The 20695-nt window shown below is 41.6% G+C and overlaps 1 protein-coding gene across 1 annotated transcript in view; it reads left to right on the top strand.

Annotated features, from left to right (window-relative positions):
• ctnnd2b (catenin (cadherin-associated protein), delta 2b) overlaps positions 1-20695 on the top strand; it is a 149650-nt gene that overhangs the window by 92263 nt on the left and 36692 nt on the right. The window contains exons 12-13 of the mRNA XM_072440958.1: positions 15207-15339; positions 17865-18078. Of these exons, the coding sequence (XP_072297059.1) occupies positions 15207-15339; positions 17865-18078 (347 nt within the window). The remainder of the gene's footprint in view (positions 1-15206; positions 15340-17864; positions 18079-20695) is intronic.

Genomic DNA, 20695 nt, shown 5'->3' with positions numbered 1-20695 from the left:
AATATCATTTAGATTTTAAATTGGTACCGTATATGTTATTTTTCTGATTCCTTGCAATTCGGGCTGACTGTGTTCTTCATCCTCCTGTGGCTTTCCATTCATCTCCATCATTATAGTGGGTTTTAGGTCCTGGTGGTTTCTCATTGTGCTTTGTGGCTTGATCCATTATTCTCTGTTTTGTTATTTAAAAAGGTGAGATAAGGTAGATTCAGGGTACTGCAGGTAAATAGAAAAGTATTTAAACATTTATAGATAGTAACCTACATTACTGTCATATTAGATGGATAAGTAAAGGACATTTTTCATCAGTGTTTTATGGAAGTATAAGGCATGTTTTGTGTAAAAAATCCTTCAAACTGCACACGTTTTTCTAATACAAATTGTTTTGCTACGTTACCAATATCTGTACATTGTAGATTGTGGATTATTTGTATAATATTTAACTAGATCAGTGTTTCTCAAACTGCGAGCTTCTTCAGGTGGTACGCAGATTCCTCAGCAGTTCAAATATTGTCTGAATTTAGAGCCAATTTAAGCCACATGATTGTCATTGTTTGGGTTATTCCTAGTATAGAACTAGTAAAGCAATAATATTTTAGATCTGGTGTACCCCTAGTTTAGACCTAGATCTTGTTTAAATCTGATGGTACTAGCCTTTGTTTTGTTTTTTTGTTTTTTGAACATTATGAGAAACCACTAGATGAAACTATTGTGTACAAAATGAGAGTCAAAATATAAGATAAGATATTCCTTTATTGTCCCACATGGGGAAATTTAATTAATGCAACGCAGGTAGATACAGAGGTAGATACAGAAGAAAAGAACAATATAACAATATAAGAAAAGAACAATATAAGAAAAGAACAAAAAAAGAATAATATAACCAACAATAAATTATTTTGCATTTAAGTATTTGGTTAATAATACATTTTAAAATAAACACGTTTGTGTAATCCCTCATTTGTTCAGGAGTGATCCATTGTATAAAAAGCTTCAGTTGTAATCATCTGTACACTGTCTTTTGGAAAAATGGCCCATTACAGGGCTGTCAGGGTAAACAAAGAATATTGGTTTAAAGTGAGACTAGATCCGCAGCTTGAGAATGTCTCTTGGATGAGTTTGAATGTGCCGTTTTGGTTTGGTGTCCAGATGACTGCAACTGAAGCTTTTTCTACTTCATAATAAACATAGATAATTTTCATCAATACACGAATGGTTATTGTAAAGTAACACTTATATTTAAAATTGGACTAGCAAGTTAAAGTGGTTACCAATGTTGGATGTAACTAATACTTACTTGTTGTAATCAAATTATTATTTTAACTTAGTCATGTAATCCAATTATTGTGAAAATACTGGTAATTAGATTACAGTTACATATTACAGTTGGATATTAGTTACTTGTTACATCAAAAACTGTGCTTGTGAGGAGAATGCAGGACAAACCCTACAGACGTTACTTATAGTGTCAGGTAAACACCTCAAAGGCAGAGATCAGCAGCTTGTAGCTTCCTTGGAAAACCAGAACGATAACTCTGTATTTTTAGACTGATCAATATCAGTCTGGTCACTCTGTAATCTCGTACGCACATGGCTGTTTACGAGGATAAAGAAAGGCAAAAAAAATCACATAGACTGAAAAACATAGCTAATTTCAGCAGAATCAATGGCCGAAACATAAAACTCTGTTAATCTGAGGTGAGAGAAGTTTGATTTTGTTCCAAATGTAAGATGACCAGACTAACTCTTCGTAAAGAATTGAAGAAGTGTGTATTCTGGACCCAGACAAGCTTGTAGCAGCTCTGTTGCCCGTTTCTGTTGTTGGTGTTCTACTATAGCCGGTTTATACAACTCACTTGTTGTACCTCTGTTTGAATGTCATTAAAAACATTAAAGCATGTAACTGATTACGATAATTACAATATTAGAAATAAAGTAATCCAAAAGTAATGTAACTAAGGTACTTTCTAGAGGGAATAATGAATGTAACTAATTACACAGAAAGTAACTAGTAATGTGTAACTACGGTACTTACTGTTTCAAAGTAACTCCCAGATTGCCCTTCATTCACTGTAAACCCCAAAAGTCTTCTTAGTGTCACAGCATCAGCAGTGCATTGTGTCGTATAAGTCAGATCTCGTGGACAGCTCGAGCTTGTCTCAAACTGTTACCTCATTGCACATGTCTGCTCAAGTTAAAATTTTAAGTCTTGTGTAAGGGCCCATCTTGCAGGCCATAGAGGTGCCTGATGTGATTTCATGCTCTTAAAAGCCGCCAGAAGCTGTGATCCATACTGACCATGTGTAGATGCATTGTGTTTGTCTGTTTCTGCCTGGCTTCATCTGACCTTTCCCCATCTCCTCTGGCCTCACCGGGCATTCAAGTATTCAACTGAGGCAGCGCATAAACCTGCATATGCCTCCTTTCTATTGTGAATCCTACATGGTTACGTACTGGGCTGCACAATATATTGACTTAGGCAATTATCAAGCTAGTAAGAATATTAACATATCGCAATCACACAAAGTCATAAGGAAATTAACTGTTTTTTGAGGAAGATTTTGTTTATCATCTTTTATCCTTGTTTTGGTCTTGATTTAGTCTTTTTCGTTTTTTTTTCTTTTTGACAAATGGTTGACGATTAAACTAAGAAAGTTTCAGTTTTAATGTAACTGACTTAAACTAGATTTAACTATCTACTTCCTATTCCAGTTTGAAAATCTGGTATTCCAGCTTTAAAATACTGCAATAATAACGCTAACATAATGGAAAACATATTTATTTTCATATTGTTCAGCCTAAGTCAAACCACTGTCCTCAAATGCCTGAACGGACGCCTTTTAAATGTCATTCAACTATTCTTTGTTTTGCATTTTCTTTTTCTGTTTGTACCTATTTAGGTTTTCTCTCCAAGGAAAACTCTCTTCTTTGTGGCTATTATTGTGTTCGGCTTTTGAAGGAGTCTTATTTCTTTCACACTGATCGGAGGTCAGGGGAGGACACAGGCAGAACAGGAGTACATAATATTCTACGCTTCTATACTGTTCCCTGAATATGCAAATACTACCAAACATAAAACTAAGCCAGAGTTGTAGAAGCACAAACTCATATTTATAGCATACATCATATACTCTACTACTGCATAATGGACTGTATTATGATCAAACTCTTGTTTTTTTATGTCAGATTCATTGAACTCTTCTTTCGTACATTGTATGAACTTTAAACTTATGTAACAATAGTAGTAGTAACAATAGCAACTGTTTTTCTCTTGAAAACACATGAAATAGTATTAGTAATAATATTGTAGCTTCAATAAAATAAATCGTACATGCATTCCTATTTGACTAATGGATATGTATGGCAAAGATTAGTAATGTTTTTTTCCCCTCTTTAAATCTTCTTACATATGAGCAATGTTTGCACGATTGGATGGAGATTGCAGCCGGTATAAGGCAGTGGTTGGGCTAAAACAACTGCTTGATAAAACTAGAGGTGGCAGAGAGAGAAAAAAGCAGAATATGGCAAATGTTGGAAGAAAGTCGCAAACAAACTTTATTAACCTGACATTTACGTTCAAATTTTAGCATATTCCTCATGCATTGTTAAAAACACTGAGAGAGTAAAAACATCTGAGATGATCTAAATCAGACAGGGACTTGGGTTCTTTTCAAGGGCAGTTTTGCTACTATAATAAAACAAGTTAATGGAGTTTGCAGTTTAACATCGATTTGCCCATTTGTTACCTAACAGTCTTTCCCAAGCTTTCAAAGTTGTCTGCTCCAAAGTTAATGTGGTTAATCAGCATTCCTTGTCCCCTCTCTCCCCTTCACTCGGTGGGACCCTGCGCTTGCTGTCTGTGTGCACAATGACTCAGCGCACCAATCTTCATCCACCCGACAGCGCTCAGCAGTGGCAAAACATGCACAAGAATCTCAGCTTTCAGAAACACTATTCCCCAAAAGCCTGACTCATAGAAAATCCTTTCAGCCTGATATAGCCCTGATCTGCCTCCAGCTTCTCCATAATTCATACGTTGTTGATGTATTTACCGGGGTTTAATTGTGGGGCTCATTGTGGTGAGAACGTTTTGGCGGCGTGACAGAAACGCACATACAGTATAAACAAACATGAGAGGAGGAGAGCCCACCTGGACGCTCAGGAACAAAGAAACTATTCTGTATGTATACTGCGGATACTGAGATGTAAAGCATTTATAATCTTAGACTGTATTGGATATTTTTCTAAATTGGATTGCATATGTTATTGGAGCTTATCAGTATCGCACATGTGGCGAAATTGTCCCGATTTATCAGAAAATTGTACTTTATTCATCTTTATTTTAAGACCTTTTTGGGGTATAGGTGCATTATATGTAACTTTTCTGCCACCTTCTTGTCTCCATGGTGTGTCCAGAATGTTATGTAGTATTCAACCAATCTTCATGGAGACAAGTAGGTCACAAGGCCAAGTTATAGGTCAGATCTGTGAAAAAAATTATGTTTTTTTTTGGTATTTTTGGAGCAATAAAACACCAGCAATTGAGTAAATGCGAGATGGATAGATTTAATGTCATTCTTTGGAACATTGTAGACAAAGCAATCACATCTCCATAGAGACAATCAGATAGTGGACATCAAACCAGAAAAGTTACCTAGTGCTCAACAGTTATAAGTATTGTATACTGTCTTTAAACAAGGACAAGATGGATTCTTATATGTGATTTGTGAGGGTCGGGGTGTTTGCCCTGTCCAAAATTCTATTCAATGCAAAGTACTTTTTTATCTGAATTTCGTCATTCACTTTTAAACTTGAGGTATAGTGTCCGCTGGTGTCCACTGCACGATTTTAGCCATCTGCAACGAAAGATGTGGCATCCATAAATCTTATAAGACAAAAAGAAAATCATGCAGTGGACACCAAGCAGAAAATGTAAGATTCTTCTTTTGTTGTTTGGTCACGGTCTCAGTAATCTTGAATAATCGTATTATTGTGATGTTTCTAATTGTAACACAAAACATTCATATTGTGACATCCCTGATTACAATGGGTTCTGTCCAACGTCCTTCCGTTGGTGAAATTGTCAAACTAAATTGCTTTAACTGAATTAATACATTAGTGAATGGGATTTTGTGTAAAATGTTGTGTCTAACCGACCATTTTATACACAATGTAAATGATGTATACAATGATCCTGAAGTTATATGGATGAACAGTAAATCTAAAATGTCTGCCTTTCTGAATTGTGCTTGATGAAAAATGCGGTTTTGGGCGGATTTCTAAAAGCACTGCTGTTGGCCTCCGGCGCATTAAAGCAAAAATATTTTGTGATAAAATGATGACAACTAGAGTGGAAATCTGCCCCATTTTAGCTGGTTCACCTGATATTCATCTTCTATGGTTCAGCGCCGCACAGCAAGACACAAATGAGTCTGTGTGAGGGAGCAGCTAATAGCCTGGATATCTGGACTTTAATAGCTGAAATCTGTACTTTATTTATATTCAGACTGTTGCCCTTTCGGTGATGTGAATATTGATATTGTTCTGCTGAAAGTATTTCTCTATTAGACACGGGCAAGTCATCCCTAGACAAATACACTAGTTCTGTTTTGTCAGACATATTTAAAACAAGTTTATTTCTCACACTACGGTCGTGTATAAAGAGGAAAGCTTCTGGCCTCATACAGTAAATCCTCAGAGTGAACTGTTACACTGGGACTAGACTATTTCCATTAATTTTCTAGCCAGAAACGATTAAACGGTTTGTTATTCATTTGTTAAATAGCATTTGTAAAGAAAGTTTCAAAGCGTTTTTTTGTTTTTTACTGAAGATATCTTACCTGCTGTAATCACCAGCCACCTGAATATTACACTTAATATAGGTCCATTGACCTTGATGTTTCTCTATACTGATCTGTTTGTTCAGGTTTATTACTAGGTTAATTGTAGTGTTTTCACGAACATTGGGCTCATAGTTGAAGCTAAATATATATATGTCGGTGTAATCCCTCATTCGTCCAGGCGTGTTCCATAGTAGAAAAAGCTTCAGTTGTAGTCATCTGGACTCAGTTTGAACTGAGTCCAGATGACTACAACTGAAGCTTTTTCTACTAAATATATATATGTTTAAAGTATAAAAGAAATATGTGTATGTGTTCCCATAAGGCGATAATTTAGTTCTGAATAAAATCTGAATAAGATCAAAGACAATATTTTGGTGCTGTTCCTGAGTTTCAGTTTATGTTTATGTTTATGTACACACACACACACACACACACACACAAAAACAGACAGACCTAATGCACATATTTTACCAATTTTGTTTGTATGTACATAATGCCTTGTATCAAAATAAAATGTGTTTAATACTTGGGCATCTGGGTCACATTTAGTACAAGATGTTTAAAAGTCAAGTTTAGTTTAGAATGAAGATTTGTCATTAGAAGGGGACTCGAAAATGTCTTATGCCTTAAGTTTATGCCAGATCTATTCATTTACGCATCAGACAAATCAATTTCAAATGGTTAAAGCAAATGTATGTAACGTGCTAGAGCTCAATAATATTCCAAAATGTACTGAATGTGGAACACTGATTCATTGTATTCCGTACTGTAGAAAAATGATACTGTTAGATAGATCGATAGATCGATAGATAGATAGATAGATTCCGTAGTACATGTAGAGTGGAGTGGAGTTTAATACGTTCATTTGTAAGTAAGTACATTTTGCAGTGTCCATTTGTCGTGTCACAGCCCTGAGCCACAATTGGAGGTGGATGAGCTTTGATGTTTCACTCCTGCAGCCAGAACTATTGTTTTTTTATTGCTGTCACGTTTCTCGTTCCAATTTTCCTTCTTTTTTTTTTTGCTGTTTATGCCCCTTTTCGTTAGCACAATAAGCTGCTCTCACATGTAGTCATTTAGAGCATGTGGGTGTGCGGCTGCGAGCTGCCAACAACAAGAACCATTCAGTCAAGTGTTTATTCTCTCCTACATGCGCATGACCACTATGTGAACTGTAGTTTTAGTCTGAATTTGTAAAGTGCATCTCATATTTGAAGTTGGATTATCTTTTTTGGTTGTCAAACAATGGATCCAGCTGTTTTGAAGGGCTAAAACACATGCATGGGTACAAGATTTATTACTAATACTAACATTATTAATAGGTGTGGATTTTTTCTTGATAAAATTACATTCTTTGACACTTTTTTAATGCAAATAATTGTATAATTTTATGACACAATTAAACTACAATCAGTCCCATAATGTGTGGCCTTATACAACTTTAGTTTTAAACAAAGGTGCACTATGTAACTTTTCTGGTGGAGGGCCTGCTTGTCACCATGGAGATATTATTGCTTTCACTAACATATGTCCTGCTGCATAAGTCAGACTCATATCTGAATTTTACAAATGCAAAGTTCAGAATTATTTTTTTGTAAATACACATGCTTTATAAATGAAACCACTCACATACAAGTGCATGTTTTTCTTCGTTATTGAATAAATGCAATATGGATACATTTAATGCCACAGTGTAGTGCATTTAATGCCACTGGACTCTGGTCCAGATCCAGACCCAAGCGCAGTCCGGTCTAGATTCGAACCTCTGACACGAAAAGCATAAGCCCTTTATTCGAGAAGAATGAGCAGTGCAATCTTCCTGAGTGTTAAGAATGAGCAGCTTTTTAGAAGTTCCATCCATCCATCCATCTTCTGCCGCTTTATCCGGGGCCGGGTCGCGGGGGCAGCAGTCTGAGCAGGGACTCCCAGACTTCCTCCTCCCCAGACACTTCCTCTAACTCCTCCGGGGGGATCCCGAGGCGTTCCCAGGCCAGCCGAGAGACATAGTCTCTCCAGCGTGTCCTGGGTCTTCCCCGGGGCCTCTTCCCGGTGGGACATGCCTGAAACACCTCCCGAGGGAGGCGCCCAGGAGGCATCCGGAACAGATGCCCGAACCACCTCAGCTGGCTCCTCTCGACGTGGAGGAGCAGCGGCTCTACTCCGAGCTCCCCCCGTGTGGCCCAGCTCCTCACCTTATCTCTAAGGGAGCGCCCAGCCACACGGCGGAGGAAACTCATTTCGACCGCTTGTATCCGCGATCTTGTTCTTTCGGTCACTACCCAATGCTCATGACCATAGGTGAGGGTAGGAACGTAGACCGACCGGTAAATAGAGAGCTTTGCCTTTCGGCTCAGCTCCCTCTTCACCACAACAGTCCGATGCAGCGACTGCATCACTGCAGCCGCTGCACCGATCCGCCTGTCGATCTCACGCTCCATCCTTCCCTCACTCGTGAACAAGACCCCGAGATACTTGAACTCCTCCACTTGGGGCAAGGACACCCCACCCACCTGGAGAGGGCAAGCCACCTTTTTTCCGGTCGAGAACCATGGCCTCGGATTTGGAGGTGCTGATTCTCATCCCAGCCGCTTCACACTCGGCTGCAAACCGTCCCAGTGCATGTTGCAGGTCCGGGTTTGATGGAGCCATCAGGACAACATCGTCTGCAAACAGCAGAGATGAGATCCTGTGGTCCCCAAACCGGACACCCTCCGACCCCCGACTGCGCCTAGAAATTCTGTCCATAAAAATTATGAACAGAACCGGTGACAAAGGGCAGCCCTGGCGGAGTCCAACATGCACTGGGAACAGGTCTGACTTACTGCCGGCAATGCGAACACAGCTCCTGCTCCGGTCATACAGGGACCGGACAGCCTTGAGCAAAGGGCCCCGGACCCCGTACTCCCGGAGCACCCCCCAAAGGACACCCCGAGGGACACGGTCGAAAGCCTTCTCCAGATCCACAAAGCACATGTGGACTGGTTGGGCAAACTCCCATGAACCCTCGAGCACCCAATGGAGGGTATAGAGCTGGTCCAGTGTTCCACGACCGGGACGAAAACCACTCTGCTCCTCCTGAATCCGAGGTTCGACTATCGGTCGGATTCTCCTCTCCAGTACCTTGGAATAGACCTTACCTGGGAGGCTGAGGAGTGTGATCCCTCTGTAGTTGGAACACACCCTCCGGTCCCCCTTCTTGAACAGAGGGACCACCACCCCGGTCTGCCAGTCCAGAGGCACGGTCCCCGAACGCCACGCGATGTTGCAGAGACGTGTCAACCAAGACAGTCCTACAACATCCAGATACTTTAGGTACTCAGGGCGGATCTCATCCACCCCCGGAGCCCTGCCACCGAGGAGTTTGCAAACAACCTCAGTGACTTCAGCTTGGGTGATGGATGAGCCAGCCTCCGAGTCCCCGGTCTCTACTTCCTCTTCGGAAGACGTGACTGAGGGATTAAGGAGATCCTCAAAGTATTCCTTCCACCGTCCGACGACATCCCCAGTCGAGGTCAGCAGGCCTCCACCCGCACCGTAAACGGTGTTGGTGAGACACTGCTTCCCCCTCCTGAGGCGCCGGACGGTTTGCCAGAATTTCTTTGGTGCCGACCGATAGTCCTCCTCCATGGCCTCCCCGAACTCCTCCCAGGCCCGGGTTTTTGCCTCTGCGACAGCACGAGCCGCGGCTCGCTTGGCCTGCCGATACCCATCGATGACCTCCGGAGACCTACAAGCCAGAGTGGCCTGATAGGCCTCCTTCTTCAGTCTGACGGCATCCCTTACTTCCGGTGTCCACCACCGGGTTCGGGGGTTGCCGCCATGACAGGCACCGGAGACCTTGCGACCACAGCTCCGAGCAGCCGCATCAACAATGGAGGCGGAGAACATGGTCCACTCGGACTCAATGTCCCCAGCCTCCCCCGGGACATGGGAGAAGCTCTCCCGGAGGTGCGAGTTGAATACCCTACTGACAGAGGGCTCCACTAGACGTTCCCAACAGACCCTCACAATGCGCTTGGGTCTGCCAAGTCTGTCCGGCTTCCTCCTCCGCCAGCGGATCCAACTCACCACCAGGTGGTGATCGGTTGACAACTCTGCCCCTCTCTTCACCCGAGTGTCCAAGACACGCGGCCGGAGGTCTGATGACACGACAACAAAGTCGATCATTGACCTCCGGCCTAGGGTGTCCTGGTGCCATGTGCACTGATGAACACCCTTGTGCTTGAACATGGTGTTCGTTATGGACAATCCGTGGCTAGCACAGAAGTCCAATAACTGAACACCGCTCGGGTTCAGATCGGGGAAGCCGTTCTTCCCGATCACCCCTCTCCAGGTGTCACTGTCATTGCCCACGTGGGCGTTGAAGTCCCCCAGTAGAACAACGGAGTCCCCGGTCGGTGCACTGTCCAGTACCCCTCCCAAGGACTCCAAGAAGGCCGGGTACTCTGCACTGCTGTTCGGCCCGTAGGCCGCCACAACAGTGAGAGACCTGTCCCCCACCCGAAGGCGGAGGGACGCGACCCTCTCGTTCACTGAGGGGCTATCAGCAAGCCCACACCAGCCGGCCGCCTCTCCCCGCGGGCAACACCAGAGAAGTGGAGCGTCCAGCCCCTCTCGAGGAGACGGGTTCCAGAGCCCAAACTGTACGTGGAAGTGAGGCCGACTATATCTAGTCGGTATCGCTCAACCTCCCGCACAAGCTCAGGCTCTTTCCCCCCCAGCGAGGTGACATTCCATGTCCCCAGAGTTAGTCTCTGTGTCTGGAGATCTGGTCGCCGAGGCCCCTACCGTCGACTGCCGCCCAGATCTCTCTGCACCGGCCCCTTATGGATCCTCCTGCGGGTGGTGGGCCCACGGGAGGGCGGCCCCACGTCGCTCTTTCGGGCTGTGCCCGGCCGGGCCCCGTGGGGTAAGACCCGGCCACCAGGCGCTCGCCATGGAGCACCCATCCCAGGCCTGGCTCCAGGATGGGGCCCCGGTGACGCCAATCCGGGCGACGTAAACTGCCTTGTTCGTGTTGTCATCATAAGAGGCTTCTGAACCGATCTTTGTCTGACCCGTCACCTAGGACCTGTTTGCCTTGGGAGACCCTACCAGGGGCATGAAGCCCCCGACAACATAGCTCCCGGGATCATTCGGGCACTCAAACCCCTCCACCACGTTAAGGTGTCGGTTCAAGGAGAGGCTTTTTAGAAGTTGTTTCAAATAAGTTTGGTTCCCTCCATCTTGCTCCAAACACACAGGAGCCTGACCACGCTCACCCTGTCCGTGCCTCACCGTGTGTCAGGTCAAAGCGCGGCGGGAAAAGCTTTTAGATCGTGGAAGATCAGTCCAAGAAAGAAACGCAGAGCTCACCGATGAGGGAGTTTGCTTTGCAACACTTTTCACGTTAAGGTTTTTGCATATAACGCCAATCAGCCAATCACATCGCTGCATTGATTCGTGCATAGGAGTCCGGTGTGTGAGCAAATGAGCAATAAAACTTTTCAATTCATTTTAAAACCATCATTAGACCATTTTATATAAATTATAATAAATAATTAATTGTGAAAAATAACTAGGCCTATTATAATACTCTATGTGTGTGTATATTATAATATAAAAGTGGCAAAGTGGCAAAAACGCCACATTAGTGACCCCTGTGTAGAACATTTCAGGCAAAGCAATAATATAAAAGCTACATCTTTAAAAGCAAAAAACAAAAGACAAAGAATCTACCGCCTGTAAACATGCTATTCTTGTCTGAATACCAGTCATATTGGGACATTCTACCTCTATCACTCCCTCCCTGTGTGAGTTAAAGTCACATTGACCATTTCAGCTCATAATCTTTGAACGTGAGATGTCGATGACCATTCCTCCAGTCGTTCCCATTACACTTTATGGTCGCCCCTCGTGGTCCAGGTCTCAGTGTGTCATGTGTATCACTGTTCTTATCGAATGTCCCCTTGTTCTAATTACAACACACAAACACATGTGACAGCCCGGCCCGCTGTAACGCCGCCTTGTTTTATCAAGTCAATTAGCCCGCAAGGTGACCTACACAAGGTTATGTCACCTCTAATCACAGTAATGGAGCCTGATACTAGTATACATGCATAATAGTATTAATATGTCTGCGGTGGAACGTGCCTAGAAGGGAGAAGACCTTGTTTGAGGGTTTTACATGTTTAGGGTGCAGACATAAAATTTTTAAAACATCTTTGTTTTTGGAGCAGAATATTTCTGTATGTTTCATTTTCATGTACTTAGTATTGAACTGTAACATAAATAGATTATCATTTTATATTGTGTTTACTGTAAACTACAATATTGTTCTAAAACTTCTTACTGATAGAAATGGGTCCATTGACTTCCTGTTTAAAACTAAAGAACTTCATAGTGATATTTCACCATAACAACAATCAAGGGTTTGTCTTTTACGTGTTTTATTTTTGAAAAGTGGCTATGTGACATTTTAGAACCCAACATATATCACTCAGAGCCTTAATTTTTCAATTTATCACAATTAAGTACAGGAATGTGTAGCAGGACGACACTCAAACATGCAGGAATCAATCAAAATGCAATTTTGAGTAAACTAACGTTGAGGATAAATATTAGTTTATTTTAATTTTAATTAATGCTCCCAATACATACGGGTTTGAGATTTTTAAATTTGTAAAACACATGATTTAAATGTGACAAAGATTGAATTATCAGACAGTAATTAGGCAAGGCAGGTTTATTTGTAGAGCACAATTTGTACACGAGGCAATTCAAAGTTCATATGACAGTCTGTCTCACCGTTCCAGATTTTAGCTGCATAAAACTGAAATGCAGATTTCCCATGTTTAGTCCTGACTCTGGCACCAGCAGGAGGCCGGTCCATGTTTAGTCCTGACTCTGGCACCAGCAGGAGGCCGGTCCATGTTTAGTCCTGACTCTGGCACCAGCAGGAGGCCGGTCCATGTTTAGTCCTGACTCTGGAACCAGCTGGAGGCCGGTCCATGTTTAGTCCTGACTCTGGCACCAGCAGGAGGCCGGTCCATGTTTAGTCCTGACTCTGGCACCAGCAGGAGGCCGGTCCATGTTTAGTCTTGACTCTGGAACCAGCAGGAGGCCGGTCCATGTTTAGTCCTGACTATGGCACCAGCAGGAGGCCGGTCCATGTTTAGTCCTGACTCTGGGTACTAGCAGGAGGCCGGTCCATGTTTTGTCCTGACTCTGGGCACCAGCAGGAGGCCGGTCCCTGAGGTCCTCAGAGTCCGAGATGGTTCATATGGCACTAACATATCCAAGATGTACTTTGGTGCTAGGCCATGGAGAGACTTGTACACAAGCAGAGCTGCTTTAAAGTCTCTTCTCTGAGCCACAGGGGGCAGTGCAGAGACCTGAGAACAGGACTAATGTGATCATACTTCCTGGTTCTTGTCAGGACCCGAGCAGCAGCGTTCTGGATGTACTGCAGCTGTTTTACAACTCGTTTGGAGAGGCCAGTGAGCGGCCGTTACAGTAGTCTAATCTACTGGAGACAAACGTATTTATAAGTCTTTCCAAGTCTGGTTTAGACACTATGCGTCCTGACGTACCGCGTTTACACAAAGGAGGAACTCATGAAACTGCGGAGAACAGTCGTCTTACCCGGAGATCGTCACGTTATCCCGGCGGACATCCTAAGATTTTTATAAGAGATCTTCTACTGAGAGTGTTTTTCAAACTTCCTATAAGTTATTTGTTCTTTTCTTCTGTATCTATCTCTGTATCTACCTGCGTTGCATCAATGGAATTTCCCCATGTGGGACAATAAAGGATTATCTTATCTTATCTTATCTTATGCTTTTGATTTTGGAATGTCATTCAGATGGTAAAAAGCTGCTGATGTTATTGATTTGACGTGGTTGTTAAAGTTCAAATCTGAGTCCATCGTTACCCGGATTTCTAACTTGATTTGGAGGTTTGTAGACTCTGGAGGTGACTGCTAACATGTTCTCTCTGTTTCTGTGGCCAAAGAGGATGATTTCAGTGTCACAATTGCTTGCCTTGTTTTGCCTTGTGTACGAATTGTGCGAATTGTGCTCTAAAAATAAACTTGTGCTCTACAAAGAGGAAGAAAACTTGAAGAACAGGCTGTCATAAGCTTCAAAACCTATTCTACACTGTGTATTAACCATTGACTTATACTATTTATACAGTTTATGGTCATAACAAGAATACTTATATGTACAGTATTTTAAACGTTGCTCGAACATGCAATTTACAATAATACATTTGATTTTATTGATTTTATTGGTGTGGACTGTGACAGCTTGTCATTTCACATGTTCACCCATTCAAATCCTGAGTAATCTTAATCTTCATCACCACAACAGTCTCATTTTCAGTCTTCACCTTCAAGAGATTTGGCTTGTTGCCATCGGTTACGGAAAATCTACTCTGTACAAAACCTGCCTCCCTATTGCCTTTGAACATTACCATAACTTCACTGGCCTCACATCTGATCGTTCTCACGCTCATCAAGTCTCTTTTTTCTGCCTCACACCACTGTACGGTTTGCACTTCAAGGCCCAGCTAAGCTCTGTGTGGTGGAAATGAGCGTCTTTTTGCCTAAAGCGAGCCTGAAGGCAAAAGCAGTCAGGTTCCTCTGTCAGACAAAAGCATTGAACCAGTCAGAAGAAAAGAGGAAGCTTCCACTGTTCATCCACGAGACTTAGCATATTCTTTGATCGATGGTATTTTTGGCTGTCGTACCTTTTATAAGCAGGCTTCCATCAAGTTCATAATGGAGTCTTAAAACTGCTCTAAGCTTATGTTCTAATGTATTTTTACAACAAAAGCTGGCACCATAAAGTACAAGCTTTACTAATTCTAAACTTGTTACTAGATATTTTGCACTGTATTTATTATTGTGATGGTTTTGGTTTTTTTTCAGTAGATTGATAAATTAGGATAAAGAACCTCAATATTTTTGCTGAGGTTCTAAATAAATCTAATGTACACAGGTAAGACTGGTCCTGAAGCTAGATTTTTATGCCCTTCCAATGAAAGAATTTTAAAGGTTATGTCTATTTTTTGTCATTACTTTGATTCGACTTTATAGCAGTACATTGAGCCCACTCCCACGGAAGGTTTCATGGGTAAAATGTAGGCTAAATCATTGTGTTAATTAATTTACACCAGGCAGAGGTGGATGATTGTCAGAGACTGCCTTTGATAGGAATAAAGATCATCGAAAATACATTTATACTCATATGGAACATTTTCTCTGTTTCTTTCTGTTATTTGCATTCAGCCCACCGCCATGCGCCTACAACAACAGATGCTCTGTATTGTTGTTTTTTCCCTGTCTTCATCTGTTTGAATGCATTTCCTGTGTGTTTTCAGAGAGTTTGGCTGGAGGGACCCAGAGCTGCCGGAGGTCATCCAGATGTTGCAGCATCAATTTCCATCCGTTCAGTCGAATGCCGCGGCTTATCTGCAGCACCTCTGCTTCGGAGACAACAAGATCAAATCTGAGGTACAAACAACAGTGCATAAATCTGAGTGTACAATGTATAACTCTTCACAAACACAAACTCTTCACAAACAGAGCACACGGGGATCTCTGGTTGCTCTATATACATTTCAATAAGTCTGTTCTTCTGTATTTTGTATTTGTACAGACGAGGAGCACGTGCAATCAGTTCTACGGCTAACAACTCAAAGCTAACGCAGAAAAGAAACTAGTTGTTCTCACTCATGGCAGTATAAAAGTTTTTTACCACATATCCACAACCTAATGCGCACTTCTTAGTTTTCAAGAGTGAAAGAAAGGGACGTGATTGCACAGAGCGATTACGCGTTACTCAAAGTTTTTAAAGGTCTCATGTAGTGTGGGTTCAGTTGCTTTCCCCAATTGGGAGGGTTCTGAAATATTGTTGTTTTGCGTCTAAGAAGTTCACAATTTGACCACAGTTAACTTACATAAATGTTTAAGATGATCCTAAACTGACACCTCAAGTAGCTTATCTTTGAAAACGTGCTCAAACTTATCTCTCAATGTGCATTCAGTAGTTTTCCTAATACTGTGACCCAGATCAACATGTCCTGTTTTTTTCACATCTTGTTGATTGACTGCCAAATAACAAAAACATAACCCTTTTGGTGTAGACAGAAAATAAAAACACAAGTATATTTACAGCTTGCCCTGGGTGTCCTCTGCAAAGACAGCTCCACAGCGCCATGACAACCGTTTTTGTGCAATGTCTTCATGTTGCTTCGTACAAAAGAGCAATATTATATCTCCCAAACAGGTCTATATACTTCAGTCTGGTGAATGCAGAGGACCATTACCAGACAGCTCAAACCTCCACAGCACTGAATGTATTATGCAAGTGTTATTGAGGTCATCGTGTATGGGCTATTCATCATTTTAAATGGTTTGACGGCAACACAGAGGAAGACATGTAATGGTTACATGCAAGGGAAACAAACCTGGACTAGACCAAGGCTAAAGGACTTGAACAGGGCCAAACCAAATCTGCATCTAGATTGAACCAGCATCAAAACAGGAAGTGAACGCACTATACATGTATTAGTACTTATTCAATATTATTAATGACGTAGTAGGTTGGAAAAGCATCAGTTGCCAACATGTTACAACATTGAAAGCCACTAAATCTTAATGTATGTGTGAGAAGATGAAACATTTTTGTAAATCTCACTTTTTGTGCAATTCACTTAGCATCAGAATCAGAAAGGGTTTATTCTCGTTGTCAATGAACAGAATTCACAAACATAGGAACTTGTCTTGGTGATTTGGTACAACATAAAAACAATGAACAATGTCAAAAAGAGAAAAGTGGGACATTCTCTCAATGCGTGGGACATGTGATCACCCTAATTAGTACAATAAAACAAGTAGTTCTACTTTGTACTGTTTGTAGCATGTATTCCTTGCAGACGCTTCAAGCCTTTTCGTTCCAGTTCTTCTGTACTCGGCGATGGCCATCATTTAGCCTCTTGGTGAAACTGCTGCTGTCTTTCTCTTCAATGTCGGCTCAATCCAACCACAATTGCTCTTTATTAATCCCCATGGAGACAGCAGATTTGAGGGCAAGCAAAGTTCTCCTGACATTAATGGCACACAGAAAAGGCTGGAAAATATACTTTGTGTCCGCACAATGAACGCATGTTAGTCCCAAGAAGATCTTTGTCTCTGCAATTTTACGACTCTCCTGGTGAAATAAGGACCTGGCAGGTACAAAGGATGGAGTGCTTTGTGGAGGCAGGTGTATTTTTCAGACCAGGGCTATTTGGGAGACAGTTCAATGTGGCACTGGCTTGTCTCCGTTCCATCTCTGCGGCGACTAAATTGGGTTATGTGTTTTAAAGTCTGGCCTATATTTTGTCTTTGCCAGTTAAAACTGAGAGATTCACAGAGGTTGTAATGTTTGCCAATCATTTCTAGTTTTCTAGTTACATATTAAGAATAATTGGAAACGATTATGAACCTAATTGGAGATTTATTTCGCCACATTTCCTACTGAAAGTTGCTGAATATTGCATTAATCAAAATAATGAGCCGCTGCGTGAATGTGAGCGACAGACCGCAGCAATTTCCCTCGGGATCAATAACGTTTTTATCCATCTAACTGCTTATAAGGTACTGATAGAAGACTGTGACATGCCTTTTCAGCTTTTTTACAAACTCAAAATTTTATTTTGAAGATTTAGTACTGTCTTTTGTCTGATACTATTCCTCTCAGGAGCAACACACCTAAATTGTACAGCAACTACTTATCGACTTACCAGAAAAGTTCACCTTCAACATTAAAATAAAGTTTATGTTTTATTGTGCACTCTGAGCTTGTTTTACGTTTCAAACTATAAACTAAAAAGTTAGCCAGGAATAAACCAGTATCAAGTCTAAATGCATTACCATTCCACCAACATATTTAATGTAGCTTTATTTTTCAATTCTAAGCAGGATTGTATGTTGTTCCTCTTGAATTACAGTTTACGTGGATCTTCATATTCAATTATTCCGTGTCCTCTTCTCAGATCCGGCGACAGGGCGGGATCCAGTTGCTGGTGGACTTGCTGGACCACAGGATGACAGATGTTCATCGTAGCGCATGTGGTGCTCTCCGAAACCTGGTCTACGGCAAAGCCAACGATGACAATAAGATCGCCCTGAAGAACTGTGGAGGAATCCCTGCTCTGGTGCGGCTGCTGAGGAAGACGACCGACGTGGAGATCCGAGAGCTGCTCACAGGTACGAACAATACATCAGCCAAGATCATGTCGAAAATAAAAAAGTATGTAAGGGTTTGTTATTGTGTCATCTAACCTCCGGTCACGTGTCTTAGTAACTTGGGTGAAGAGAGGGGCAGTTTGAATAGTTTTGGGAAGGAAAACGTGCAGAAGAGAACAGCGAGCTACAGTGTTTATGAGGTGCCACTTTCAAACAGGACTTTGACAAAACCATGAAGTGCTTTGCATTTTTCCTTGATGCACATGTAAATTTGTAAAGCTTCAGAAATCAAATTTTCTTGGCAAAATAAGACACCGGAGCTTTCACAAATCCATGGCTATTTTTACATTAAAGGCACGCATGTAAATCACCAGCATGTGAATAGCTGTAAACAAGTGACGTCTGTGCGTTCTGTGGATGCAATGAGAAAACTTTACGTCACTTCATACGGCTAATAGACAACGCATTTGGCTCTGAAGCTCTATTGTGTTTTTAACAAAAAGAGGAGAGCTTGTAGTTTCGTGCATGTTTACAGAAACATGTGGCTGCTCCGTGTTGCTGTCTGCTCCGGAGCTGGCGAGGTGCGAGCTGGGAGCAGACAGCTGATACATCGCAGACTTAAAGGACCACATTAGAGCACATTTTAACCAAGTGGATTTCATAAGCAGCTCAAACAACACTACTGTAATAACCTACATCTACCTCCAGATAGATGTGATGATGATGTAAAGTGTGATTGGCTGATTGATTTTTGTTGTGATCGGTGAGTTTGATATTTAGCAGTATTGACCCAACCAGTGTTGGGAAAGTTCACTTTCTACATGAACTAGTTCAGTTCATAGTTCACAAATTTTACAATGAACTAATTCAGTTCATAGTTAATAATTCAACATTTTTAACTAAGTTCACAGCTCCAAAAAATGAACTAGTTCAGTTATTTTTTTCAATATCATGCAATAATTTTTCTAAATTATTTCCACAGCCCAAATACAACCACAGGCAGCAATTATTGTATTAGTTTAATGCTGAAACTATGTGTCAGATTTCATCTTCAAATCGAATTTTGAATCCTTCCCCAGGATTTACATTCACATTGAAGGTACAGACTTCCCTCATTTGTTGCTGTCCATTCAGTCCACACTAGCAGCAGTTGCAGCTTTCAGCCCCACAGTATATTCTCAAAAACATGAGGGAAAACTTGCAGGGCAAAGTTTGCACATAAATGTTAGATTGTTCCCATCCTCACCGACCTTATCATAAAACTGACGTAACTGGTCGTAGCAGGGCGACTAGTTGCTGCTCTGTTGACCACACGTTGCGGTCACGTGCTGCTTTTTGTTTTGATGCGCATGCGCAGTGCGGTGCGACACGCGAAATCTGTCTCCGCGATCTATCGCCTCTACAACTGGAGCTCTCACACATGCCAGACATTAGACATAGACTCTTTTTGGGCAACTTAACGGTGTTTTTCGGCTGGAAGTCTCTAGAAATCGGACACTTTATTGAACAAAAATAAAAAGAATGGACGTACACAGACACCAGAATGAACGCTTTCACATTATCGTTCTTCAGCAGTAACACGTTCACCAAAATGATGAACGCCTTCATGAACTTTCGTTCAATGAACGCGTTCAGGCACAACACTGGACCCACGATCTTATTGGGTTGTCCTACAGTGCTTTTCATCTTGTTTTGTGTAATGCATCTATTCTCAAGTTTAACAAACTCAGCAGATTTGCCAATAATGTTTGATGCAGAGCTCAGAATAATGTATGACAGTGCTTTGTATTATACTGGGAAAATAGCACTGCGCACACCCTTAAAGGCCTTGTAACAATAGCCAATGCTGATAGTTATAGCAGTATAGGACCTTGGACAATGTAAATTATAGCTGAAATTTCAGATTTTGGCCTGGTTTGCAAAGGATTACGAGAAATGCATGTACTAATATTTTGTTTACTGCTCTTAGTGTATATATGCAGGCAATTCTCTTTCAAAGTTCTCTAAACTGGCAACAGTGACAACACTGGCATTTCTTGAGGGAGAGGACTCATGACAGAGCTAAAAGATGAATACCACTCAATTTTCAAACCTGCAAATGTCCAGGGATTTCATTTCAATCCACATGCCAAATGAGAAAAATGGATTCCGAGCCCCCACTCGAGAAACTTCTCTTCTGTACGTCTCTAAGGAGCATGTACATCCAGGCATTACATGTAGAAGATAGTGATTTGAACTGCCCTGGTTCAAAAGCGGTCAAGCAGTTTATTACTCTGTCATGCTTGGGGATTTTTGTTCAATACTAATTAGAAAACAGTTTGAGTTTAGACTTTAAAAAGGTCTAATCCAGTCATTAATTTGTTTTTCATTTTTGCTAAACTATTTGTTGTAAGGCAAAGCAATAAAGCAATAAATTGATACTAAAACAGGGAAAGGGTCTAAAGAAAACAATGATGACAAAATCATTACGATCCAAGGTCTATGTCTTTTTTTTTTTTCAATTTAGCGGTCACATTGGGATATTATTTGTCTTTTATTTTGTGATTATTATGTCTCTGCCGAACATTTATCCTGGTTTGGAACAAGCACAAAAATACACTTTGAGCCTGGCAATCAACCTAAAATTATTACAAAAACA

This window comes from Eucyclogobius newberryi, unplaced genomic scaffold (genome assembly GCF_026437365.1).
Source record: "Eucyclogobius newberryi isolate DKJ021-1_F unplaced genomic scaffold, fEucNew1.0.hap1 SCAF_12, whole genome shotgun sequence".
NCBI classification, from domain to species: Eukaryota; Metazoa; Chordata; class Actinopteri; order Gobiiformes; family Gobiidae; genus Eucyclogobius; species Eucyclogobius newberryi.
This window is presented reverse-complemented; position numbering and strand designations above follow the sequence as displayed.